Raw genomic sequence first — 26,252 nt, forward strand, 5'->3', positions numbered from 1 at the left:
TTTCCAAAAGATGGCACACCCTTTTTGCAACCGTGATGTTGTATCAGACTTGCGCCTGCAGTGTGTTACACAGAAAGCACTACAAAACAGGTGAGTTTTTTAGTAAAGTTTTAGTACTTTTTAGTAAAGTTTTCATCAACAATCATTGTATCACTTTTTTTAACAAGTAAAAATATATTATACAAAATATAAAAATACATGATCACAATCATACATGAAGCACAAGTTATGCATTCAATATTTTAATTTCTATCAAAATCTTTAAAGTAACATTAATATGTTTTGGATATTACAGCATGACTGAGTTTTAGTTTTCTTGATCTTAAGTGACATGCCACCATGATGATGATAATCATATGATAATTTTTTAATCTCCCACAAACTATGCGGCATGCACTGTAGAGTGTTGTTAAGTTAGAACGAATAGAGAATTGTATCATTTAAAGACGTTTTTCCTTCTCTGTCATCTTATTTCCTCAGGTGCAGTTTATATCAACTGGAAAGCGAGTGAAGAGCCTCACACTCTTATTCAGAGGTATTTTAACGTCCTTTACGGTTTTGGCTCACTGCTTTTTGCGCAGGTGGATGTAAAGGAATCCACTGATCAGAAGGAGCGGGACACACAGCCACGCCAGGATGAAACAATAGCCAAAGCTACCTTTGCTGAGATCTCTGGATTGACTTAAGATCTCCTTTCTGTGGAAGGTGAAGATGAGGCAAGCCGCAAAGGTTGTTAAACCTGCAGGAGTAAAACGTTTTTCGTTAGTCACACATTTTCACGATTTGTAAATATATTATTCAGGATGTCTTTTGTTAAATTTTCATTAACAACATTCTATGAGGTATATTGTATAATAAGACTTCAAACACCTGCAAAAGCCTGACAGAGGCCTGTGAAGTAGAAGAGTCCTCCCTTGGACATGGTGAACAAATGACCGAGGAAAACCAGGAAGGAGATGGAGGAGAAGACCACAGAGAGAACCATGAGGGCCTGGACAGACTGCAGCCAGTCTGAGAGAGGAGGTCAGAGAAGGAGTGTTGGACACTGACTCACAAGCAAAACCACAAGTAACGCTATATCCATTCATGCATGAATACACACAGAACAATATTTCTCAAACGTACCACTTTCATTGGTAGCAGCACACAACCAGGTATTTGTGGCATTATCATGGAAACAGTTATACCAGAGGTCTGTGATTTCTAAATCATCCCATATCCACCAGGACTGCAGAAGAAATGACACAGTGCACCAAAACATCAGTCAATATAGTGCATTTGTATTTGTTGGATGGATTTGCATCACACATGGATTAACAGTGATATCTACTGTAAGAAGTTAGAAGACTTGAGTTTATGTCTCACCTTCTGCAGGGTGGCGATGAAGAGCATGGCCAAGGTGAGCAGATGCAGCAGGGTTATGAATATGAGCAGGAAGACCATGGCTGCTTGGAGATGAGGGAACAATCTGGTTTCCTGCATACAATTCATTTGTGTTAATATTGGTGGTTCCACATAGAACCAAGCAGCTCTGCAGTCAAAGAAACACCATTATGTCCGTGTTCTTAAAAATGGCCTGTAGATTTATGAAGGCAGTGGTCTGCAACAGTGGACTCAAACTCTGAGCACTTTCATCATTCATCTCCACATCTGCACTGACATTCTCTGCCCATTTATCTCACTTGTTCCGTCAGAGATATTTTTGAGGACACAAAGAGAAGTCATTATTAAGTAAGACTTGTTCCATTTTTGTTTCAGTTCCCTATTATTTATCCTATAGTTATCCTAAAATATGAATATGGTTTTGTGTTCTGTTTTTCTACATTATAGGTGGCATAATTAGAAAGGGCATAATGCAAAAACTAAATTAATTTGTTTTTTTTACAATCAAAAGTTGAGTCTAAAATATATAAGCTGTGGGTTTGGTACGTTTGTTGTTGTGGCCAGAAGGAGAGAGAGAGAGCTGCCTGGTTTTACAAATCATTGCATAAACTTTCAAATACATGTGCCAAATGTAGACTTTTCCTTTTCCTAAAATATCTTCCCACAACTGTACGGTACACTTAACGGAGTGAGTATTAGATGCCTTGCACATGTTTACCTTTCCCACCCAGCTCTGTCCATAGAGGGAACCCTCTGTTGCCATTAGATTGTGGCCAACTCAGGGAGGCATGTGTTTGATTACATACTACATCTGGTTTATGCAACAGTTTGAGGTAACTGGCACAGACTGAACCGAAGTAATGAACAAAAATTGCAAGCACTGTGGAAGACACATTATCCTCATAAATGTTCAAACAATATCATTATGGACTCTTTTTGTTAGCATCTGATGTTATTTGGGTGTGGCCTAAATCTCATTGGGCAATAGCTACAAACTAAGCAGTTTATGAAAATCCAAGAATAATGTGTCTGTTTAACATAACCAAGATGAAGTTCTTACCCTTCAGCTTCAGTGCCTTTAAGTCTGTACCCTTCACTGAACGTCTTTGATTTTCCTTTTCCCCCGTTGTTGTTATCCTCCCTTTGTGCTTTTTCTGTGCTCACAGACGTTTGAGCTCCACAACTTTAAGAGAAGGGTACAGAAGAGGAATGTTGAGTCAGATTTAGGAGGAGTTCTCAAAACCCATTTCCTCTAAAGTTTCCCTACCCTCCCTCTTACATTTGTGGTCTGGACCAACTCAACACCAAGAATAACATTCCTATAGACCTGCATAAACACAGCACATTTCCCCAAAAGCTGTACTGCTAGAGTCCAATCTGCATTAAAGTTTGGAACAAAGTATGATGAGGTAATGTATTCCTGACTGCTTAGGTCAGATGCTAGCGAAGGACCACTAGAATCACACATTTGCAACACATTTGCCATCACTGTAACAGAGATGTGTGGGCTGGCAATTGTTACATCATGTATTGTTAAAGACACACTTTTGTGACAGAGCTGCACATGTACTCATACTATTCATCCAGCTGTGCTGCTTGGCATTAAGACCACAGCAGTATTTCTAGAATGAGGTGATTGAAAGGCAGGAAGTAAGGGTTGATTAGTGCCCACTTCTAAACTCAGACCATCCAAGACACAACACAGCGATTAATCCTACATGTAAAGAGGAGGAAATGCTATATTAAAATGCTGTTCGTTCTTCATATTGATTGCACTTAGATAAGTTTAGTAAGTGTAGTAGTAATATATTATATATATTATAATATTTCTTGAATTAACCAATAAGCAGTGGTGGACAAAGTATGCAGATCCTTTACTTCCCTAAAAGTGCAATACCACACTGTGACATTCCCCATTACAAGGAACAGCATTAAAAATCTTACTCAGGTAAATAAGTGCAATTAGCTAAATGTACTTGAAGTAAAAGTAGCAGAAAGACATGGCCACTGAGTGAAATACTATTATAATGTTTATTATTGGCTATTATGAATGTTGCGTTTAGGGTAAGCAGCATTTTATTGTTGTAGCCATCGAGGTGGGGCTTAAACATTATTATCAGTTAAATATTCAGTGTGTTGGGTAGTTACATTTGTGACAATAATGCATGCATAATCACACGTTTTGTATGCATCTTAATTTTAAAGCCTAAGTGTAACTATAACTGTCAACCTCATGGATGTCCTCATTATAGATCCATGGTAAAACTAGACTAAAATGTTGTTGTTGTTGTTGTTGTTTTATCTCCATTGCAGTGGAGAAGAGATACAGTGCAGAAATGGAAATACTCAAGTTTAATAGGTACCTCATATTACATCCCACCACTGCCAGTGGAGGTATCCCACAATGTGACTCACTACTCAGATGTATGAAATGGAGTCTTACACAAAGCATTGTTTTTACTGAGGTTTACCGGGGAATTTAAACTCTTCACAATGATAACGATCCCACAAGACTCCTTCAATGACCCACGGACAACCCACGATCCGAGTGTTTCACAAGTAACGTTACTAATGGAACGTCGCACCACGACGTCTTCCAACCACAGACTAAGACATTTGACTGTACATTCATTCAACCTCAGCCCACGTCACGTGTCCACGCGGTGTCTCAGGCTTTGACGTGAATGCTTCGAGTATTTATCCATAAAGCGTGTTTTGTTATGGACCGTTATTACCGTGGGACGACGGGGAGAGACTCGAATGTTTACGTCGCGAGCGAGGCTACGCGAGGGTCTGCTTTTCGGTGTTAAGAGTTTATGTCGGACTTAAAAAAACTACACAATAAAGAATGTTGACAAGTGATTTTAAAGGACGGTGGACGGTTGTTTCCGATCTCAGGACAAATGGATCAACCAGAGGTAACGTATTATACGTTGTCTTCGTCTAGCGTTAGTTTACGTAACGTCAACGGAGCGCTAAGCTGCTAAAACTTCGACGACAGACTAACGTAGTAAAAGCTTGTGATGCAGTCAAATTAAAACCTTAACGTGACGTCACAGTTCGAAAATAGCAACTTAGTACACTCTGCAACGCTCTCTTTTTCTTTACTATCATTTTAAATACAGATCTGTAATAACTGAGCTTGATGGGGTGAACGTACACACAATAAACAACGTGTGGTCAGCTATTGTTTTGTTTTATTATTCAGTTTTTCCAAGTTTCAGACCACCACAAATAAACAATGTAGAGGCTGTTCATGGCAGTGCCAGTTGTCTTGGCAGAGAAAGACAGCTGTTCCCAAAATGGGCAAACAACTTTAGCCACAGCCAAGAGAAGTGTCACTGAGCTCACTCTAGTTCAAAGCGGGGCAGCCTTCATTTTTAAAGATTATTCAGAGAAACCTCTTGCCATTTTGAGATGTAACGTTAGGTTAACATGTAATTATTAATAAGCACCTAATCGTACTCGAAAACATTGTTTAGCTTATGTATTTTAATCATGTAGCATCTTCAGTTTATCTTACAGTAAGTGAACGGAAGTTGCAGGGTGACAAACAAAAATGCATCTTTTAATAATGATATCCTGTCAACCCAGTAAAATGACATATTGAGAGACTAGAGATGTAAGTCAGTCTCTCCTCACACTGCAGATTGCAATGCAAGTAGTTAGAGTCAGTAAGCTCTTTGAGATAAGGTGGGCTGTCTGTGACCATGACACCCAAACCATCCCCAGGAGGCACTGGAGCAGATCGCCATATGGTTCAGTGAGGAGGGACTCGCTCCCGACTCCCCAAAGGAGGCTCAGGTGTGTTTGCTATGGAGTGCCCTCCAGCGCACAAGAAGCCGTCTTCACAGTGTGACATGGGACTTGGACACCCAGCGCTCACAACACTCAACCGAGATGGCAGAGGTAAGTTATCATTGACGTACCAGGGACATCACCATTATGCCAAGAAGAGAAAGAACAACTGCATGTCTGTCGGCCTTCTGTCTTGTCTGTAAGGTACGCAAGTCCTTGGAGAAGATTCACATCTTTACAGAGCATAAAGATGTTTTGACTCAGGAGATACAAGATGAAAACAATCAGCTCAAGGACCAGCTGGGACGCGTAATATCCCTTCAAGGTTGGACATGTTTACCTGTACACTACCTACAGAGGAGAATAAGAAACAGAAAGAGCAGTAGTGACATCATTAAAACATCTGGATTTTTATCTGCACCATTACTTTTTTTAATGTATCATTCTCAAGTTTGTTTCAGCAACAAAAGCCATGTTAGCTGTCCTATCTTGTTGGACCATTTGATAAAACATATCATTCCTGGAGTTGGTGGAGGTCATGGTGGAATAGTTAACCAAATGTATATTTTTTAAAACAACTGTCATGAGGACGGTGCAGCGAGGAATAAGACCCAAATGCAGACAGGAGCAGCTCAAGGTACACATGTTTACTGGCCTGGGTAGAAAGTCCTAACAGATGTAACGAAGACAGGTAACAGGAATGGGGCAGGGAAAAGGGTGCAGGCAGATAATCAGAGGTTGAATCACTGGTTTGAGAGTCACGTTGCCCAATTCAGGGGCTGTCAGTCAACAGCACAACTCTGACAATCTGGTGGTGAATGAGTGGAAAAGGGCTGCTTATATACTGCAGGGCTGTGAAAACAGGGGATCAGGTGAATGAGCCCGTCAGGTGACTGCGACAGGTGAGAAAGTCTGAAGGCATCCGGTGGATGGATGGGGAATGACAATGCAGGGGGAAGTGGGAATATGGCAGAAGGGAGGGGCAGAATGGGCTGAACAGAACTGAGGCAGACAATGTGAGACCAACCTAGTCTTTATCCTTGAAGAACACAAGTCATGTTGGGAAAGCTGATGTGAACTGTGGGGTGTCTGGGGTCTTGTCTTCAGAAGACAGTCACGTCACGTTTTCAAATACTAAAGCAATATATATCTTATCTGTCATTATTCTCTGTTGTGATAGATTCCCAGATAAGTGAGGTGGCGAAGATGCTGTACCAGCAGGGTCTCACAGAGTTGATTCACAGCAGCCCCAGTGAGCAGGTGGCCTACCTCCTGGTAGAGAGAGCCTCCCTACTAGAGTCGAGTGATGATCGTAACAATCGGATGGGTGATGGAAACACAGACGTCCTGGTGGGGACTGAAGCCCATGCATTGAACAGCAATGCAGAACAGGTTAGAGGACGATTGTTGTCTTATTCAATGGCCATGCTGTACACTTACATTGACCTGAGGGCAAAATACGTATTCCATGATTCTATGATCTAATGTTGTTCCACAGTCTTGCCACAAGGGGGCACCACATCACGGCCAGAGCCCATGGAAGAGACTCTTTGGACTCCACAAAGCTTCACACAGCAAAAATACTTTTATTCCTGTATGTTTATCTACAGTAATATTTCTGCATCCCATACTAACAAACACTTAAAACTGCACTCAGGTCAGTTGCAAACTGAGGGAGAATCAGCTGCAGTGACTTTATTTTGTGTATCCCAAAGTGCACGCTTGAGTATGCTGATCTTTTTAGCACGTTTTCCATTAAAAACTTCTATTCAGCAGCATCCACATTAACTGCAACATCTTTTTTTTTGTTCCAGTGTTATTAAGCTCTGTTGTCCAGCTCAAGCTATGGCACTTTGCATGGCAGAAGAAATTCAAGATACCACTGATGCATCTTGATTCAGTGCACTACTCAAGGTCCCTTGTCTTGTTTATACATGCATTTATGAACATCTCTTTTGCGCATTAATCGGTTCTCTTCATTTTAGGGCAATCACTTCAATCTTGGTCTCTCTTTAGATTGAGGCCAGGCATTTGGCAAGCAGCATTGAGAGGGAATGTTCCCGCCTGGAGCGGGACCTGGAGGAGGGCTCCCGCCGGCTGGGCATGGCCCACAATGAGATCCGCCGTTTGACTGATGAGCTGGAGTCTGCTCACTTGACCCAAAGAGCTTATGGTGAGGGATATTTAACAGCTACTAAGCCAAGTTTTCCACCACTGCTAGAAAGCAAAACATCACAAACGTTCAGTAGAATCCTTGATAAATATTGCATATTACTAGCATTCAGAAGTTATTTTACCATCATACCATATCCAAACAGACTCTGAACTTAAACAGAAGTTTCCACCAACCTCCACTGCTCAAAACTCAGAAGGAAACTCTTCAACAGCAGCAACTTTGAGTTTATTCTCATGTCTGTGCTTCTTAGAGCCCGAGCTGCAGGCAGCACAGCAGGAGGTAGATGAACTCAGGCAGGAAGTACAAAAACTGAAGAAATATGGTAAGAATTATTTTTCTTGCGTATTCTTTCCAAAGAATTGCCAGATGTTATTGAGCTTATATTGGGTGTAAAAGGCAGACACGCTACAATCCACCACACAAATCTGATTGATCTATTTTGTATACTTACTTATCCTATTCACACAGGCTGGAGATTATTCCAGCATGCACTGGGTGAGAGGCAAGGGACACACTGGACATTTCACCATTCTATTACACACGTAAACAAACACACTCCTATTCCCCCCACTAGGACAATTTACATTTTCAATTTCACTCAACCTGCAGGGGCCAGATGTATAAACTGTGTGTACACACACAAAATATGCATACTCCTTTTCTCTACTCATGAACTGATATTTATGTAGGATGTAAGTAGTTTAGTCTATTTGTCGAAATCAGGCTTTTGCATGTGCGCACAGCTCCACAGTGATTGAGATATACAGAGTCAGGCATACATACATATAGATATGACCAAAATGATGCATATGCATATTTCTGTGTTTTCATATTTGCCTGATTTCTGTTTTAGTGTTGAAGCTACACAGTTCTTGCATCTGGCCACATCTGGTGTTAAGGTTGTGGGAGGAAACCCACACATACAGGGGGGAAGTTGCAAACGGCACACAGAAACCTGACTGAGACACCTCGCTGCCATAGATCTGAGACTATACTTTACATTTTTTGTTAAATCATATAAAAAAGTGCTCAAAAAAACTCAAACTAAATTATTAATGTTTGTATTTTCAGTCTGCAACATGTTAGAGTAGTCACAATCAACCAGCATTTGGCAGACAAGAATGCGTGATAACAGTGAAAATTACTAACATGTATTATCTATAATCAGATAAGTGCATCATCTGACTTTACTTCAAAAGAAATAGTGGAACTGCGTAAGGCCAAAGAGCTGAACGATCGCCTGGACCTTGAGATCAGAGCCTTGAGGAGCAGGGTACGCACCCTGGATGCTGAGAGAAGCTCTTTGCAGCAGATGGTAAGATAGCTGCTGGAATAAGGTACTTTATCAGTAAACATTGTGCTGAGATAAAACTACATCAAGAATGATATACAGTTTTTTGCAGCAAACAATTTCAACATTCCGTAAGAGAATAAGCAAGTATTTATAGTTAGGAACCACACACTTCACTCTCATTGATGCTCTTAGCTGGTAGGTTGTTATTGTTGTATGAGGGTGGAAGAAGGTCCTAATCTTGCCCTCATTTGTGCAGACTAAGGCAGTTATTTCAGTCTACTTTATTTCATATTTAAATGGAGATAAAGCACACTTTTAGGATTACAACTAAGCCTGAACAAAGTGCATAGTTAAGTGCTGTTAGCCTTTTCTACGGTATAATGTTCACAAGTCTAATTCTGGCAACATTGTCTCAACAGTCGTAAACAGTTGCTGTACGATTGTGGCAATAATCTAGCGTTCTACAGATAATAACAAAGCTGATAATGTTTACATTCGCATTAATTCTGTTAGCCAAGACTTATGTTTGTATAGCACAGCATCTTTTCAATGTGTATGTTGTAGAAACACAGATCAATGACGATTGACCATTGATGTGTACCAACCAACCAATACTGACCACACGGCTTTCCTTGTTTGCTTTAGAGCTAGTTGATTAATCAATTGATTTTCATAATTGAATACTCTTTCAAGCAAAATAACCAAAATTCACTGGCTCCAGCTTCTCAGATGAACATGTATACAATATAATAAACTAAGCACATTTAGATATTAAGATAACAGACATTATACATTACCAAATACATATTTTTCTTATTTAATCTAACCTTTTGGCTGTACCTCCACAGCCCACTAGCTGCAGCTCAGAGGCCCACCAGTGGGTCCAGTGGTTGAGAATAGCTATTATAGACTAAATGATTACTCGATTGGCTGAGAAAAGGATCAGCAGATGAATCATACGGTCAATGAGTTGCAGCCCTACTGTACATATGTATGCGTGTTTGTTTAAGGTGGGGCCGCTGCAGGAGAGGGTGGAGCAGCTGGAGTCGGCTCTGCAGGAGCAGCTGCAGCTCCACACTCAGCAGGTTCATGCCAACGGGGCCACAGAGCTGGCCGAAGTAAGCCTAATTGATTAACTGTGAAAACACACAGCTGTTCTGATGTTTAAGAGCCACAGTATGGTCTGTTCAAAGTCAAGTGCTGATTGGAATCACATTTAGAGACATAATCTATAATCACCATGTGTTTTAATGGAGAGATACCACTTTATTGTACAAAAACAGACCAGTTGGTGTCTAATTTCTAGTACAACCCCAGTATGACCTCTTGCTCTTCAAAGCCCTTGTGGAGAAAGTACCTTCTTATTTCTTGTATTTAGTCTCAACCAGCGGAGGTAGTACAGAGCAACCAGACCTGCAGACATTTACAAGAGGAACTCACTGCCCAGACAAGATGTCTTTTGGAAAAGGAGGAAACTGTGAGTACATGGAAATACGATCAGATATAATACTAATGAAAGTTATCATGCATTGTTTATACTGTATGGCTGTCAAACACACAACACTGTGGCCCTGACTGCTATCTTTCATCTCTCTCCCAATTAAATAAACTGGACAAAACTACCATTAAATGTCTCTGAATGACTATGAAGCATCATCCAATTGTTGTGAATCCAGACCCTTTGAGTAACTCCTGGAGGCCTACCTTATTGTCTTAAATATGTATGCCACTGACTTTTTTTCATTTGCACAGCTTTACTTTGCAGTGCACACTTTACATCTCTTTAAGCCATCAACAACTTGAAATGTTAAATACTGTGAACTGTAGGCTTACAGTGAAATTCCTGGGAGACAAGACACTTGTGGGCATATCATGTGCTTTTTGGAACAAAGACTAAATGCCACACAGTGTGAAATAGACCTGAATAAATCACTGTTTGGCAGCTAATGTGTGAATTGTGTGAGTTGTTGCATCTGTTGTTTGGAATATAATTGTCCTCACTTAAAATGATGCAGAGGTTGTTGTCTACTTCATAGAAAATGTGTACAAATCTGGAGAAAACACAGACTTCTTTCAATTTAAATTGAAAGATGTGGATTATTTGCAAATTACAAATCTTTTAAAGCAGACACTGTGGAGGCTGGACTTTGAAATAGTACTAGATCATTTATTTATGTCTAATTAGCCTGTAATTGTTTATTATTTTCACTTTAAAAAACGAAATTAATGTTATTTTTTATTAATCTAACATGCACCCGCTAATGTAAAATAAGCCAGGATAAAGCTCGGATTTCAAAACACCTGTTTGAAGCTTTGTTGCCTGTAATGTTATCAAATTGAAAAACTCCCGTCATTCCAACCTCTTCATTTCATTGTGAATGTGGACAGACATTTGTAATTACATGGATCTGCGTAATGTGTCTCAGGCGGTGTCTCTGCAGAGGGAGGTGGTGCAGCTGGAGGCAGCCCTGCAGGAGCAGCAGCAGCAGCTTCTCACTGTGCAGGATCAAACCAACCTGGTTAATGAGTTAGCTGCTGTAAGTTTCACTGGGCAAATTCCTGCACATTACATCATAAGAGTACTCTTGCTTTAACTCTTATGCTATGTCTATGTTTATTGTTATGCACCTTTCACCGAGTCAAATTCCTTGTATGTTCAACGTACAAGTAAACGGTTCTGATTCTGATTCTGACTGCTATCACCAAATCAAACAGACTGCAATTAGATTTGATGCCAAACAGCAAAAGTTACACTCAATTTGGTCAAATGTATATGTGCATGGATCCATCTGCAAAGCAGTTTAGTTTTTACTGAACAAGCTTGTATGACTGACCTGGTCTTATTCTTGTTAAACACAGTGTTGAGTCCATTGCTATCAACAAGTGTGACTCATGAAATGAAGTTTGAGTCAATACACACGTGAATGTTGATCTTGTGTCTCCAGTCGCAGGCAACTGAATTGATTCAGAGCAATGAGATCTGGAGAGATTTACAAAATAAGCTCAGCGCTCAGTCAACATGCCTTTTGGAGACTGAGTCAGAGTTGAGTGATTCACAATAACAATTATTGAAATGACAAATTCATGAAACAATTTTGTTCTCTTTTTTTGTTGTTATGGACTACAATGGCCTATGTTTCCTATTACATAATGTCAAAACCTGCTCTTATCCTTTCAGGTACATTCCCTCAAGCAGCAGCTGGATACGTCCCATTATGACCTGAATAACATCAAAGCTACCATCTTCACCACAGACAACAATGTTCAGGATCAAAAGTAGGAGATTCTACCTCCATGCACTATTGAGCAGCTACTGTATGTGCATGCTAACTCTCAATGTTGCAGTAACACATGGGTTAGTGAGGGTTTATGTGTGTGCTTCAAGGCTGTGGGGGGAAAATGAGCAACGCTTTGAAAACACTCACTGTCAGCTGAAAGATGATAAAGAGGTACAGACACAACGAGAGGTGCTGCAAAACAAAGAAATCCCACTGCGTAAGGTAATTAATGATATTTTGGACTATATCTGGTTACGTATTATAATTTAATTTTATTGTGTAACTGTAGGCCAGCACTACAGGGCAGAAATTGTGGCCAACCACTTGTTATGCTAATACTTGTTTAGCCTTAAGGCTTGAGCTGCTAATTTATTACATGCGTTGTACATGCATGGTAGCGGTTCACTGCTGATGTCTGTAATTTGGACCACAGGAGTGTCCTGATTCTCAAGAAACCGTGAAGACTCTGTTGGCCTCCCAAGATGAGTGTGAGACACTCAAGAAGGAGATCTGTGAAACCCTTAAATGCCTCGACAAAGAGCGGAGGTACCAGACCCGTGAGCTGAAAAACACAATTTACAGCTTGATGAGAGTGACATTTTTTATTTATCCGATAACATTTGAGACTTTTCTTCAACTTGCAGAGGCCATTGAAAACGTTGACACTGGTGACAACATATGACAATGTCCCTTCATAGTACAATATAATAATAATATATGTTGTTTGGCTTTCTTTTGCCACAGTTTAACCTGTCATTTAATATAATAAAAACAATGTCACTTTGGTCCATCTTACAGTAAATACCACGAAGTGAAAGAAAAGCACAAGGCAAAACTGTGTCGAGCCAAACATAAATGTGATGAGGAATCAATGTGGCGCGATGAGAAGATAAAGAATCTAGAGCGGCAGCTGTCTTTGTGTTCCCATTCGCTATCAAAGGTAAATCTGTAGCTTTGTCCGACTTCACACTAAAGAAACCTCAGGTTTGAGGCGGGGCAACTGGACTTCAGTAATATGTTCTGTCATATTTTCTTAAAAGCATCTTGTTTCAAATTCAAGGAATCGCTATTTGTTTTATATTCTATTTGTTTAGTTTTTGTTCACATGATGGATTTTAATAGCAGTATTTATTCCCACCTTTGTTGACATAAGAGTGTTTGCTCTGGGGAAAATGATGTGAGCGTTTTTTTCTTCTTCTGTTGCTACACTATGTTCATATATTGACTTGGTGACCACGGCAACAGGCTGTCACGGAATATGTTGGCAGCGCTGAAAGTACTAAGGAAACGCTGAGTCATGGTGTAATTCCTGGATTCACTCTGTAGACTTTCAGAAATGAATGGCATTTTCTAAAATTGGATGATGAAAAGGAAATCCAAACTTTTTTCTCTTTCAGGAGAAAGAGCTTATCATAAGTATAACTGTGGAAAATGAGAAACTACTTGTTGAGAGGAGAAGGCTACTACAACAGCTAAATGAAGAGGAGCACAACAAGAAGGACAGCAATCTAACAGCATCTTTGTCCAAATGCAGGTACTTAACTCAAACAGTCACCACTTAACTGTTTGACTCCAAAGAGTCCACACATTATGCTCAAAGGATTACTGCTCACTTATCAAATGTGTGTTCATTGACAAAGAAGAGATGTTTGTATCGATTTCAAGGGTGGATTTTCTCGAGATGGAAAACAAGAAGCTAGGAAACAAAATACTCCACATGTCCAATCAGATCGCTGTCCTGGAACGCGCCCTGCAAAACATGCAATCACTCCACTTTGCTGAGGTACGAGGCACAGCTACGTCTGCTTTATGTTTATTCATCATGATTATTTATGATTTCAGTTTCCCATGATAACAAGCTCACAGTGATAATGCGAACATTTTGATTATTGTTTAGCAGGTGTAATGTTTATCATGTTCATTAATTTAGTTCAACCTATTAGCATTATTATTTATTTGTAGACAAACTGGAGAAAAACATGTGGTGAGAAAAGAAAATGATCCTAAATATATATTAAATGTGGATGTATACTGGTAGGCAGTGATGGGTGACGTTAATCAAAGTATTTATTTTGGTAGTTGCAGCTGACCGGTGTATAACATATATGTACAGCCAAGTAAATGTCATTCTGTTTTTTTTCCTTCTTTTGCAAACCTCAGACATTTTTTACAATCATAAGTGAGCCTTAAGTTACAAAAAGTTGAGAAATCCTGATTTACTGTATATTATTTACTGTGGTCATTGTAAGACACTTTTTTTATTTATTTATTAGGAACTGAAGAAAACATCTAATTGTATTGAGGTTTTTAAATCCCTTGCTGTGCAAACTTCAAGGTAAGTCTGATTCCAATTCAGAATCTAAGCTAAACCTGTTTGCTTGCTCCGTAAAACACCATTCATTTAACTTTGATTACATCCCTAGTGGGATGATGCCTGAGATGTCTGAAATCCAGGGGTTATTTGATAAAAGTCAGAGAAAGCAGACAGATGTGACGTCCTCCCGTCACTGCTTCATCTCTGGGCCTCAATCAGCAGAGATGGGCTACCTGAATCTGACCTCCGCTCAGAGACACTCTGACCCCTCGTCTCCCCCGGCTGCCCTCAGCAACTCAGACAGTACGTGAGATGTACTGTCTATCTGCAACAGGAATATACTGTACAGAAATGTGTAAATACATTTTTTTTTTTTTTTATTCCCATTTCTCTGTCTTTCTCTTCCCATTTGGTTTAATTTTTTAGTTAACAAAATGACTGACCTCACCAGATCTGAGTGACAACAGCTCTCGTGTAAAAAAAGAAAAAGAAAAGAGTTCACATCCTGTAACTGTTCAAAATCTAGACTTCAAAACCTTGATCTTCACACATGTTCTCTTCGTGTTTTTCCTTTGAACAAATGACAACGAGCTGTTTTGCGTAGCACTCTGGGGCCAGCCGAGGGGGAGAAACCACAGTACATACCGTAGCAGCTGTTTGTTCTAAACTTACCCCAGGAGCTAGAGCCCTGCCGCATTAAAATAAATGTACTTGTATTATGTTTGTATGAAGTCCTCAAAATGTCCTTTTTATTCTGATTGCAGTTGCCCGATGTATTTGTTGGCATTTAAACTACAAGCAGTCATTTGACCCGTTGGCCTTTTGGTATGTTAAACACGTTGCGACATCTGAATAGACGGTTGCTCCATCTCAATGGATTTCTAACCAAAGGGATACGTTCTAAATTAGTGCTCACAGATAAATCAGTTGGATGTTACAGCTACCGGTACTTGTAAGTAATAGCTTCACACTATAACTCCATATCAAACTTTCATGCATAAACATCTCTGGGACAAGGTGCTTTGGGATATTATATTTCTCCTTAAAGATGTTAATTTTATTACCACATCTTATAAGTAGTACCGACCTGCCACAAATTCCACTTGGAAGAATGCCACCAATCTGATACATCTGCTTAAAAAGTTATGTAACTTTGCAAAAATATATTCAAGGTAGACTGATATCATTGGATTACAATTACTGATGCATTAAATGTCTTTATCATTTAAATGTTGCAGATTCTAAAAGGTAGAGCAGCTTTTTAACTACTTCATGTACTTAATAAATAGGCTATATACTACTTAACACAAAAAGTACAATATTTCCCTCAAAATGTAGTGGTGTAGAATATATAAAGTTAAATAAAAAAGCAAATACTCCAGTAAAGTACAAGTAACTCAAAGTGGTACTTAAGTACAGTACATGAGTAGCCAAAACGTACTTAGTTACATTTCCTCCCTGCTAGAACACGAGCACAACACAGTTTACAAGAGCACAAAGTTCCACATAGATCCTAATGTTGCGCTCAATGTGCTTTAAAACGTACACAACTATTCTTCCAGGTAGCATCCCCTTCCCTTTCAATAGCTCCTAACATTTGTCTGTGCACATCAATTCAAATCCTTGGCTTCTACTCAAGCTTTACAGAGTTCAAAATGAAAAATAAATTAGGGACAGCGTTTCCATCTCAATATACAAAAGATGTTTCTCTTTTCCTTCATCTTTCTCAAAAACTGATGAGACAAAATGAAGCCGTCCACGTCCTGTGTGACAATTTGAAGAAACCGTCGTTATTTATGCCACTGTAACTCCAGGTACAAGAAGTGTTATACATAAACAAAAGGGTGATTTGGGGAAACAGGGGTAATTGATCAACTTGCACACACATAAATATAACTCTGATCAACTAGCACACAGTGTAACATTAATATGTAACCACTACACATTGACAATGAAGCCGTGGCAGCATTTGCATAGATTTACATAGGCAGCAGCGAAAGAAATCACTCCATTAGGAAATCCACACAGGCAAATATTCAACTGAATTCCCTGAGAGTACAACAATAGCTCTATAGTTTTCATACCATTTACTAAATATAGGAGCCAATTTTGCACTTTACTTGTAAAACACACTAACGTGTGCGAAGTGCATCATAATACTTTGGTGCCCACAGTACTCGGGTGACTTGTATGTCTCTCCTGTTGCCGATTTCGGTGTCCCAGCAGTACTCCGGAGAGAGCACCTTGCTCGGTTTGTGAAGCCACAAGTACTTGTTGAGATGGCTCTCATCGTGCCACAGAGCCTCCACATTATTCTGTTTATCCTCCATGATGCTCTGATAGCAGGCATCAGTCAACGCTTTTACACTCTTCCATGAGCCTCCAAAGATGGCAGCGTGGTAGTAGAAATCCCCAGTTTGCATGTACGCCTTGGACTTTGGGTTGCGGTCGTAGGTAAACCACTTTTGTGGAAAGCGGTAGTAGTGGGCGTGGAGCAGAGCCACAGAATCTGCCAGAGCCTCTGAACCAAATCTTCCAGTAAACACCTGATCCACATCGAAGCAAAATACATGTGTGCAGTGGTGACGAAGATCCGACTCGATGACATCCGATATGGTTTTCATTCGCATCATAGAGATGTCCTGCCACCTGGAGTTCCTCTCCACTTTGATCACCTTTATGCTTCGCCGAGGAGCGAACTTGATGTCTGGCACCTTCTCCGGCACATCCGTAAACACATAATACGTCACGGGCAAACCCAACATAAAGTGATGCTCTGATGAGTTCAGGAAGGTCCTGAGGTAAACATCCAGGTACCTTTGGTGGCAGGGGAGACAAGGACAACCTCACGTTTACATCTCTATAGCTACCACGATTAAACAAACAAAATAGCAGTTGGCCGACCAGGATTTATTTAGGTGTGATGACAGTTTATCAAAACAGTCTGTAAGAGCCATGTTGTTATTTGTTTTGTTTTGTAAAGCCTCCCACCACTGAGTTAAAAATGTATATTGCCTTTATGTTGGAAACTGATTTATTGCAACAGCAATAAACAAAGCAACCGTGGTGGCCTTTTTTGATAGGCAACGGGGTCACCGCACAGTCACTACAGAATAAATGTGAAAACAAACCTGCCCACAGCAAACACCGTTAGAGCCACAGATGATCCTTCCTTCTTGTGCATCCGGTCGTAAAGGTCAGGGTCAAACATTCCTTCCCAGATGATGGGAGCTTTCCAAGATGTACACGTTAGCACGTCGGGTCTGGACCTGAAATAAATGACAAATGTTCTTTTCTTTTTTGTAGTTTGCAATAATATGTTGAAAATAAATACATTGACTGTAAAAATGTGTTTGGCGGGATCGCTGATTCTCATTTGAATTGATTTTTTCCCCAAATTTTTTTATATCGAATTCTGTAGAGTTGTAAGAAGTTATTTTGATTTGCACATGAACATAAAGGTAGTCTTATGTTTTATATTAATACTTAAAGGAAGTTATGATCATTAATAGGGAATATTATGAGAATATGCTGAAGGAATGTATTGTAAAGCATAAGATCATTATTGTTTTATTATTGTATGTATTGATAACTGTATATATTGATAACTATGTATTGATAACTGTATGATGCATGAGAATGAATGGTAGTTTATTGTTTAGAAATGTTGTTAAAATTGAAAGCGGGGTGGGAACCCGTGACGTTACTTTATTCTGAAGGCAAGATAAGAGGTTTTATTCTGAAAGGGAACTTCTCGTCTTGACCGGAAGTGTGACGTTTGGCCCCGTCATCTTTGAAGTGGCCTTAAGCCAACCAAAGTGATGTTTGTTTGACCCAGTGAATGACTAAAATGTAAAAGTTGTTAAAGGTGTGACTGGTTACTTTTAAATGGGATTTGTACTGAGGGAAACGTTCTCTTTTTACCTTTTCTTTTGGCTTGTAACGGACCAGACAGCCCCTAATTCACACGAGAAAGTGTCTTAGTCTGTGGAAGTCTGTTCAGCCATCCTTCACAATCGTGAACGTATTATTTGTCTGGTAACTTTTGCCATTAAATATTGTTAATTTTAAACCCATTGGATCCTGACTATGAATCGCCACCTTAACGTGGTGGAGGAGTTTGAGTGGCTCAGTGATCCTGGGAGCTATGTTGTCCGGGGCATCAGCCCCTAGTAGGGTCTCCCAAGGCAAACAGGTCTCGGGGGAGAGCCCAGACTAAGAGCGGTTCAATAAACCCTGATGATAAGCAGCCCACAGACTGAAGCTACCTTGCCCGGACTGAAGCTACCTTGCCCTCCCGGAGCCAGACCCAGGAGGGGAGCTCGTCGGCGAGCGTCTGGTGGCCGGGCTTTCGCCCATGGGGCCCGGTCGGGCTCAGCCCGAAAAAACATCATGGAGCAGCAGTCACCCTGTGGACCCACCACCCGCAGGGAGAATTATCGAGGTCGGGTGCTATGTAGACCGGGCGGCGGGCCAGGCGGGAGACCTGGGCGGGCCGATCGCCGGCGGCATAGACTAGCTCTAGGGACGTGGAACGTCACCTCACTAGCGGGGAAAGAGCCGGAGCTGGAGCGGTACCAGCTAGATATAGTTGGGCTCACCTCCACGCACAGCATGGGCTCTGGAACCAAGCTCCTGGAGAAGGGTTGAACTTTGTCCTTTTCTGGAGTTGCCCAGGGTGAGAGGCGCCGGGCGGGAGTGGGGATACTCACGAGCCCACGGCTGAGCACCGCTGTGTTAGAGTTTTCCCCGGGGAACGAGAGGGTCGCCTCCCTGCGCCTACGGGTTGCGGGGAGTAAGGCTCTGACTGTTGTTTGTGCTTATGCACCGAACAGCATTTCGGAGTATCCGGCCTTCTTGGAGTCGGTGGAAGGGGTCCTGGAAAGGGCGCCGCCTGCCGACTCCATAGTTTTCCTGGGAGACTTCAACGCTCACGTGGGCAATGACAGAGAAAAGTGATTGGGAGGAACGGCTTGCCCGATCTGAACCCGAATGGTGTTTTGTTGTTGGACTTCTGTGCTAGCCACAGTTTGTCCATAACGAACACCATGTTCGAACATAAGGTGGCTCATAAGTGTACCTGGTACCAGAACACCTTAGGCCGGAGATCAATGATCGACTTTGTAATCGTATCATCTGATCTGCGGCCGTATGTCTTGAACACTCGGGTGAAGAGAGGAGCAGAGCTGTCAACTGATCACCACCTGGTGGTGAGTTGGATCAGATGGCGGGGGACTCGGCTAGAGAGACCTGGCAAGCCCAAACGTGTAGTGAGGGTGAACTGGGAACGTCTGGCAGAGGATCCTGTCCGGGAGGTCTTCAACTCCCACCTCCGGAAGAACTTCTCACAAATCCCGAGGGAGGGTGGGGACATGGAATCCGAGTGGACCTTGTTCAAAGCCTCTATTGTAGACGCGGCTGCTTGGGGCTGTGGCCGGAAGGTCATCGGTGCCTGTCGTGGCGGCAACCCGAGAACCCGGTGGTGGACACCGGGGGTGAGGGAAGCCGTCAAACTGAAGGAGGAGGCCTTTTGGGCCTGGCTGGCCCAGGGGTCTCCTGAAGCAGCTGACGGGTACCGGCGGGCCAGAAGGGCTGCAGCGGCGATGGTCGCGGAGGCTAAAACTCGGGCATGGGAGGAGTTCGGGGAGGCCATGGAGAAGGACTTTCGGTTGGCCTCAAGGAAGTTCTGGCAAACCATCCGACGGCTCAGGAAGGGAAAGCAGGGTCTACCCCAGGCTGTTCTCAGCAGGGGTGGGGAACTGCTGACCCGGACTGGGGACATCGTCGGGCGGTGGAAAGAGCACTTTGAGGAACTCCTAAACCTGGCCAACATGTCCCCCGGAGAGGGGGCAGCGCCAGAAGACTTTGGGGTGGATTCACCCATATTCCTGGCAGAGGTCGCTAAGGTAGTCAAAAAGCTCCTTGGTGGCAAGGCGCCAGGGGTGGATGAGATCCGCCCTGAGATGCTGAAAGCGCTGGACATTGTTGGGCTGTCTTGGTTGACACGCCTTTTCAGTGTCGCATGGGGGTCGGGAACAGTGCCCATGGACTGGCAGACCGGGGTGGTGGTTCCCATCTTCAAGAAGGGGGACCGGAGAGTGTGCTCGAACTATCGTGGTATCACACTGCTCAGCCTCCCGGGAAAAGCTTATGCCAGGGTGCTGGAGAGGAGGCTCCGACCACTTGTCGAACCTCAGATTCAAGACGAACAGTGCGGATTCCGTCCCGGTCGTGGAACAGTGGACCAGCTCTTTACCCTCGCAAGATTACTGGAGGGGTCCTGGGAGTTTGCCCAACCAGTTTACATGTGCTTTGTAGACCTGGAGAAGGCTTTCGACCGGGTCCCTCGGGTGTTTTTGTGGGGGGTGCTGCGGGAGTAAGGGGTGCCGGACCCGTTGGCACGGGCCATCCGGTCTCTGTACGCCTGCAGTAGGAGCTCTCACAAGCAGCATCATTGCAATATGTTTGGCTATTAACTTCTCTAGTTTACACTTTTGTAGTAATTATATTGTATTCACATTGTGAAGGTTAACCTGATATTTGTCAGTACACTGTATTAACCACTTTGTCAATCTAAACTTTAGGGCTGTAATTATTATAATATGGATCATTTAGTCTTTAAAAAGGCCTTAACCATCAACTTCAGAACCTAGAAACATTCAGTTTACTTTAGAAAGGTTATCATTAACGATTAATTGATTATCAAGACAGTTGCCTATTATGTTTCTGCCGATCTACTTAGTAACTAACCAATTCATCGAATAAAAGTATTATTAAATGTAGTATCGATGAGATGATCTATTATGGTTTTAGCAAAAAAACTGACATTTTAATATTTTTTCTCTTGTTGCAATAAGTCTGATGTGATTAAATCTTTTAGCTTATCAACTTGTCGAACGTAGTAATGTTGGTTTGACTTCTCTCAAGTTGGACATTTTAGAAAGGGAAATTGTATTTCTTGTGCTTTTGGTGGTAAACAGTGGCTACATGATCTGTGCAGCCAAAACGTAAGTTAATGGTCTTACCAAAGGTCGAGGCTGGTGTCCACACTGTTGTCCAGAACCAGCATCTTTGCACTTTCCAAAGAGCATTTTTCCATAGGTAGTAGGCCTATTAAAACTCTGATATAAAAAACATATATATATATATAATCAAATTGTAAATAATGTGGTGTTGGCATATAGGCCTATTAATTGCTCTAGTACAGTATGTGGTGCCTCTTGAATTTAAATATATATTCACCTCAAAGACGGCGACATTAGGTAGAGAACACAGAGCATGATAGGAATGCCGAGCACACATTTCAAAAGACCCTTCATCTTCTGAACATGGCTACAGGAAGAAAGCCACAGACAGATTAAACACTGGATCTTAATTTTTAGAAAATGCTAAACTGTGTAGCACAATAGCCTAAACAATAACGTTGATTTTTAAAGACTAAAGTTTAAAGTTGTTAGATACGCAAACTCTTCCCTCCAAGCTCATTAGACCATGAATTATCTTGTAAAAGAAAGTGAAGGCAGCAGTAGGTTCATAGATGAGAGGAAAGAGAAGGGGGTGTTGAACCTTTTCAAAATGAGTATTAACGGCTGCACTATCCTTTAAAGTAAAACAAATTCAAACTCAGCCCAGTGGACCCCAACCACCAGAAAGAAAGAAAGAATTAATGAAAAACATGTGTGATTGATCAAGGGCTGAAAGATGTTTTATTTTGAAAAACTACCGGGTAAATCCGTCTGTGACAAATGTAAATGGTAAACGGTAAATGGACCTGTAGCCTACTGGTATTGCGCCTTTCTAGTCTTCCGGCCACTCAAAGTGCTTTAACAATACTTATCTGCATTAACCCATTCGCTAAGGTGCCACCTGCCCATCGGGAGTAACAGTCATACACACAGTCGGGAGCAATGTGGGGTTGTCCAAGGACACATCGACGTGGGCGAGCGGAGCCGGGGATCGAACCGCCGATCCTCTGATTGAAGGACGACACTGCTCACCATCAAGTCGTATCAAGATGCTCGTCTCGGTCACGTGATAAACGAATGTCTTCGGAGAGCTTCTTTGGCAGCCTAAATACGACTTCCAAGAAGAAGAAAGCATTTAAAAGACAATATCAGGAGTCCTGAACTTAAAATACGGGTTTATCGCTCCAGGTGATTTTCACGCTCCAAGCCCGCTCTGCAGAATATGTGGCGAAAATTCGGTGTAATGGAGAGTTGTATTTTGTATGCACTTAATATTTGTTTTAATACCACTCGTATCATTATATTTCGTCAGATGTATCCCCCACAAATTGAAGGCCGGTTCTTAAAAATATCATAAAGTGCACCGACCGCAATGGAAGCGACACAACTAATGGTTGCGTCAAAGTGCCCACAGATTGCACACAGTTCTATTTTCTTTTCGTTAGCGGAAGTTTCTCGAAACTGCCCTAGAACAGAGAGGGATATGTCGTGACTAAATAAAAGGGAAACGATCAGATGTATACATTAAATAAAGTAATCGACCAAAATCAGAAGAAGAAGAAGAAAAAAGCCAAACCTTACATTTCAAACGCAGAGGATAATTGAGTGTCAACACACCTGAGATGCAAAACTGTGTCGACGCACGACATGAAATCTATGAGCGCAGGAGGATTAATACACTGCGCGCGTGGACGGCTCTGTTTTTATGTGTGGCTCGTATACGAAACATTCCCGACAAACGATCCTGATTTTCCACTCCCACAACCTAAACACGCCCATTTGGTGCTTTGCATATCTGCATTATTTCCCACACTCTGAACAAATAATGTTTTGTTTAATGCCTGTGAAGGTATTTGCTTTGTGTGAGAAGAAGGCGTGTCATTGGACACTAGTAATTTAATAATGGAAGCTTTCTTAAAGACCCACGTGATCTTTTCTGATATCAGTGAACCATTCCGTACCTTTGGCCTGCATCAACATGCAGGTTTGCACATTCCTGGATCCCGAGTGTAAGCCCTTAGTCGGATGTGATAAGGCTTGTTTCAGGGTTTGCCCAAAAACTGTGGCTTGAATTTATGAGTTTCACCAAAGAGACATCTCCCCTTTAAGCTTCTGACATGGTTTCATTTGACAGAACTGACTGAGGCCCAAATATGTAAAATCATCCAACATTTCATTACAAAAGCAATAATTATCACAAATATATCAATGTATCAGTACTTAGTTATTTCTTCTTTTGTACCCCATTGATCCTCTCATGACTCCATTTATATCTTGACCCCCCCCCCCCCTAGATTTTGAAACACTTGACTAAAACACCTGACTGTATATAAAGTAGACAGAACTAGCTAGAACTCAAGCAGCTACAACAGTAAAATGCTCCTTACTATTACATTGATGCATCAATATTAATAATCTAACAATGCCATATTGATTAGTGTTTCAGTACCATGGGCCTTTCTGCTGCAGAATGAGCAGTTCTGATACTTTAAGTACTTTTAGCTGATAGTACTTTGTTCTATAGGTGCTTCTGTAAGGAAAGGATCTTAATATTTCTTCCACTAGCCTGGCAATCGTTTGCATGTTAAAGGATTATCCCAGAATTTCTTGCAAGTTTTAGTCCCTCAACAACTATTTATTTAATTTATTAATTTACGTATATATTATATTCCTGCTCTTTTCTTCTCTCCAGATTGTATAAACATCAATTAGCAGACAAATCAGCATCAGGTCTACACAGGTAATTAGTGATTGCTTTCCATGGTAATGCAGTTAGAGTGCAGATTGAGTTGAGTTGTTGCCTCAGAACAATCACATTACTGTGCTGGAACACACAAGTTTTAAGAGTCTTCTAGTTTACTTTCATATCACATGGCAGCTAATGGAAATTATTGTTTAATAAGGAAAGAAAAACATTAAGGAAAATGAAATGCCACAGTATTGTTTGCAGTAATGTGAGATACAATTTGTAGGATATTAGCCAAAAAACTCAAAGTGACAGTAATAAACAAATCAATAAATAAGATTCAGATAACAAATGAGGTTACTTAATAACATTTTAACCCATTGTTGTTTTTTTTCTTTCAGCCCATTAGTGGAACAAACATGCTAATGTGTTACTGTGTGCAATAGTAGACACACAGTTAACATGAAAGGCCACTTCCTTCTCGACGCCACTATAACTTTACATAGCAAATAGTTGTTTGCTGCTATATTAATGGTCTGAATGTTGTATATTGTTCCTTTAAGCCTTGGTTTCAGTTGTTCCCCCACCTTCTTCTTTGTGGTTTATAATCATTGCAGAGCTACTTTTTCCACAGTTTTGTAGCTTAGTTCAGTGGTTCCTAAGCTAGGGTTCAGACCCCTCCAAATAGTCACAAGTTAATTCCGAGCGGTCCTGGGATGATTAATGCAGTACAAATGAGGAAAGATAAGACACACAAATGTGTTGTTATTGCTCTTAAACTTTGCTCTAATCTTTGTTTTATGGGCAATATTGGAGGGTTTTTACCACGTTGGGCCTCAAAGAGCTGAGAAGTTAGGGGAAATATATTTTTGGTAAAACTCATAGAGATATGAAACGTGTCGAGATTCCACAGCCGGACAATGCTTTCCCAAGCCAAAAGGTTGGAAACCACTGGTTTCATCCTTAACAATGCATCGTGTTTAAAAATCGTATCATATGTTTTTAATGTTAAATTGTAATCAGAAAAGTAACAACAAATTAACACTGTGAAATATAGTGGAGTATCGGTTACAAGTGTAAAGTAACATATTGAGGGACAATGCTTAAGTACAATATAAGTATCTTGAAATTGTACTGAAGCACAGTTCTTGAGTAAATGTACCTATACATTCACGCAGAGTATTCAATATTCACTCACTTTTAGCTCTTTCTCTACCAACTCCTGAAACTGCTAAATGCTAACCCATTTCTGTTTTGTTCAATTTTTCCATGAGACACAATTGTTCACCTTTTATTCCATAATGCCACTTAGGGGGAGTTGTAGTTTGTTACACCCTCAACTGTCATCAAACTGAATCTGCACCGGAAAATGTTCTATCTCTCCAGCTGAACTGCAGTTTGTCACTTATCACAGACACTTCCTTCCTCTTTCAATGGCACTTAACCACCATTGTTGTTTCCCAAAGCCAAGTGAAACATGATCCTTAAATTAATAGTTAAGTGTGAAACACAAGAGTTGTGCCAAGTACATAGGGTTGAATCATATTCCTACAATCACATCCTTCTGTGTAACATTACACTTTAGTGTCGAGTGAAAAGAGAAACCCAACACCTGTGGCACTAAAGAAAGGGTCTGATGAGGCATTTTATTCATCATCATTAAGACGGTGAGCATCCTTTATCTTCTATTGTTGCAGTACAGTCACGTTACAATCAAAGAAAACATCAAGCTTTTCAACATTACTAGTAATTATAGTTATTTATTATAAAACAGGTTGACAGTTAATATAGTTTATTTACAGTATATATCATGCTATGAAATAAAGGCAAATGTAAAGTGATAAAACAACAGAGTGGAGAGTTGTAACAAATTAAGGCTTAAATGCATATAAAATGTCAACATCTTCATTCATAAAACAATGGCAAAATTAGTATTTAAAGAAGTCTAATGCTTCAGTTGCAATTCCGGCTGAAAACCATAAAGATGGACCTCATTTTTGTTTTGCAGAAAAGTAACACATCTGTCTGTGGGGGTAACATTTCAGTCCAGCCAATGCATTTATTCCTTTGCTCACCTAAAGTAGACAAAAAAAAGGATTGAGTGCATGATTCAATTTAATATTAACACAGTAATCATTCATATCGTGGTGAATCTGGCACGGTAAATGCATATAAATTATCATATTTTTAGAGGGGTTTTGACTGTTTTTACGAAAACCAATTTTCAGTTTAGAAGAATTTCAATTCAAAATTTCAATTCTGTTTTTTGCTTGGTTTGTGTGATTCTTCCGTTCCAATTTATATAACACTTTTTTGAACAGTTCCTGTATGTTTGGAGACCTACAGCACCGATCCAAC

The 26,252-nt window shown here is 40.9% G+C and overlaps 3 protein-coding genes across 5 annotated transcripts in view; 1 reads left to right on the top strand and 2 right to left on the bottom strand.

The window, feature by feature from the left end:
* Positions 1–198: 198 nt before the first annotated feature.
* On the bottom strand, positions 199–2,607 carry si:dkey-264d12.4 (epithelial membrane protein 3). Its single transcript, XM_034532988.1, has 5 exons — positions 2,444–2,607; positions 1,366–1,476; positions 1,126–1,228; positions 871–1,011; positions 199–739 (listed from the first exon to the last, which is right to left on the bottom strand). The coding sequence occupies exons 2-5, from the start codon at positions 1,441–1,443 to the stop codon at positions 564–566; spliced, it is 498 nt and encodes a 165-aa protein (XP_034388879.1). The 5' UTR covers positions 1,444–1,476; positions 2,444–2,607; the 3' UTR covers positions 199–563.
* Positions 2,608–3,952: 1,345 nt separating this feature from the next.
* si:dkey-264d12.5 (coiled-coil domain-containing protein 30) overlaps positions 3,953–26,252 on the top strand; it is a 37,673-nt gene continuing 15,373 nt past the window's right edge. Inside the window, exons 1-18 of the mRNA XM_034531902.1 lie at positions 3,953–4,301; positions 5,116–5,292; positions 5,386–5,506; positions 6,362–6,573; positions 6,680–6,775; positions 7,198–7,354; positions 8,557–8,672; positions 9,662–9,769; positions 10,030–10,128; positions 11,078–11,188; positions 11,830–11,927; positions 12,037–12,151; positions 12,363–12,475; positions 12,728–12,869; positions 13,327–13,463; positions 13,595–13,712; positions 14,203–14,264; positions 14,353–14,546. Coding sequence (XP_034387793.1) covers positions 4,287–4,301; positions 5,116–5,292; positions 5,386–5,506; positions 6,362–6,573; positions 6,680–6,775; positions 7,198–7,354; positions 8,557–8,672; positions 9,662–9,769; positions 10,030–10,128; positions 11,078–11,188; positions 11,830–11,927; positions 12,037–12,151; positions 12,363–12,475; positions 12,728–12,869; positions 13,327–13,463; positions 13,595–13,712; positions 14,203–14,264; positions 14,353–14,546 — 2,191 coding nt within the window. The 5' untranslated portion in view covers positions 3,953–4,286. The remainder of the gene's footprint in view (positions 4,302–5,115; positions 5,293–5,385; positions 5,507–6,361; positions 6,574–6,679; positions 6,776–7,197; positions 7,355–8,556; positions 8,673–9,661; positions 9,770–10,029; positions 10,129–11,077; positions 11,189–11,829; positions 11,928–12,036; positions 12,152–12,362; positions 12,476–12,727; positions 12,870–13,326; positions 13,464–13,594; positions 13,713–14,202; positions 14,265–14,352; positions 14,547–26,252) is intronic.
* Positions 14,631–22,924, bottom strand: LOC117730305 (alpha-1,3-galactosyltransferase 2-like). 3 transcript variants are annotated; one of them, XM_034531899.1, is made up of 6 exons: positions 22,826–22,924; positions 22,140–22,322; positions 21,486–21,575; positions 21,269–21,364; positions 17,375–17,512; positions 14,631–17,060 (listed from the first exon to the last, which is right to left on the bottom strand). In XM_034531899.1, exons 2-6 carry the CDS (start codon positions 22,241–22,243, stop codon positions 16,376–16,378), a joined length of 1,113 nt encoding a protein of 370 aa, XP_034387790.1. In that variant the 5' UTR covers positions 22,244–22,322; positions 22,826–22,924; the 3' UTR covers positions 14,631–16,375. The 3 variants fall into 3 exon arrangements, with proteins under 3 accessions (XP_034387790.1, XP_034387792.1, XP_034387789.1); XM_034531901.1 differs by having other exon boundaries at positions 22,140–22,312; positions 22,826–22,914; XM_034531898.1 differs by having other exon boundaries at positions 22,790–22,912.

The sequence above is a fragment of the Cyclopterus lumpus genome, chromosome 5 (assembly GCF_009769545.1).
Source record: "Cyclopterus lumpus isolate fCycLum1 chromosome 5, fCycLum1.pri, whole genome shotgun sequence".
Lineage (NCBI taxonomy): Eukaryota > Metazoa > Chordata > Actinopteri > Perciformes > Cyclopteridae > Cyclopterus > Cyclopterus lumpus.

Excerpts from the sequence above, each read along its gene's own strand:
- si:dkey-264d12.4 (XM_034532988.1), bottom strand. The coding sequence starts at position 1,443 with ATGGTCTTCCTGCTCATATTCATAACCCTGCTGCATCTGCTCACCTTG. Across the intron at positions 1,229-1,365 it reads TCATCGCCACCCTGCAGAAG|TCCTGGTGGATATGGGATGA; the intron begins GTGAGACATAAA and ends TTTCTTCTGCAG. Across the intron at positions 740-870 it reads CCTCTGTCAGGCTTTTGCAG|GTTTAACAACCTTTGCGGCT; the intron begins GTGTTTGAAGTC and ends TTACTCCTGCAG.
- LOC117730305 (XM_034531899.1), bottom strand. The coding sequence starts at position 22,243 with ATGGTGAGCAGTGTCGTCCTTCAATCAGAGGATCGGCGGTTCGATCCC. Across the intron at positions 21,576-22,139 it reads ACCCCACATTGCTCCCGACT|CCATGTTCAGAAGATGAAGG; the intron begins GTGTGTATGACT and ends TTCTTCCTGTAG. Across the intron at positions 17,513-21,268 it reads GACACCAGCCTCGACCTTTG|GTCCAGACCCGACGTGCTAA; the intron begins GTAAGACCATTA and ends CATTTATTTCAG.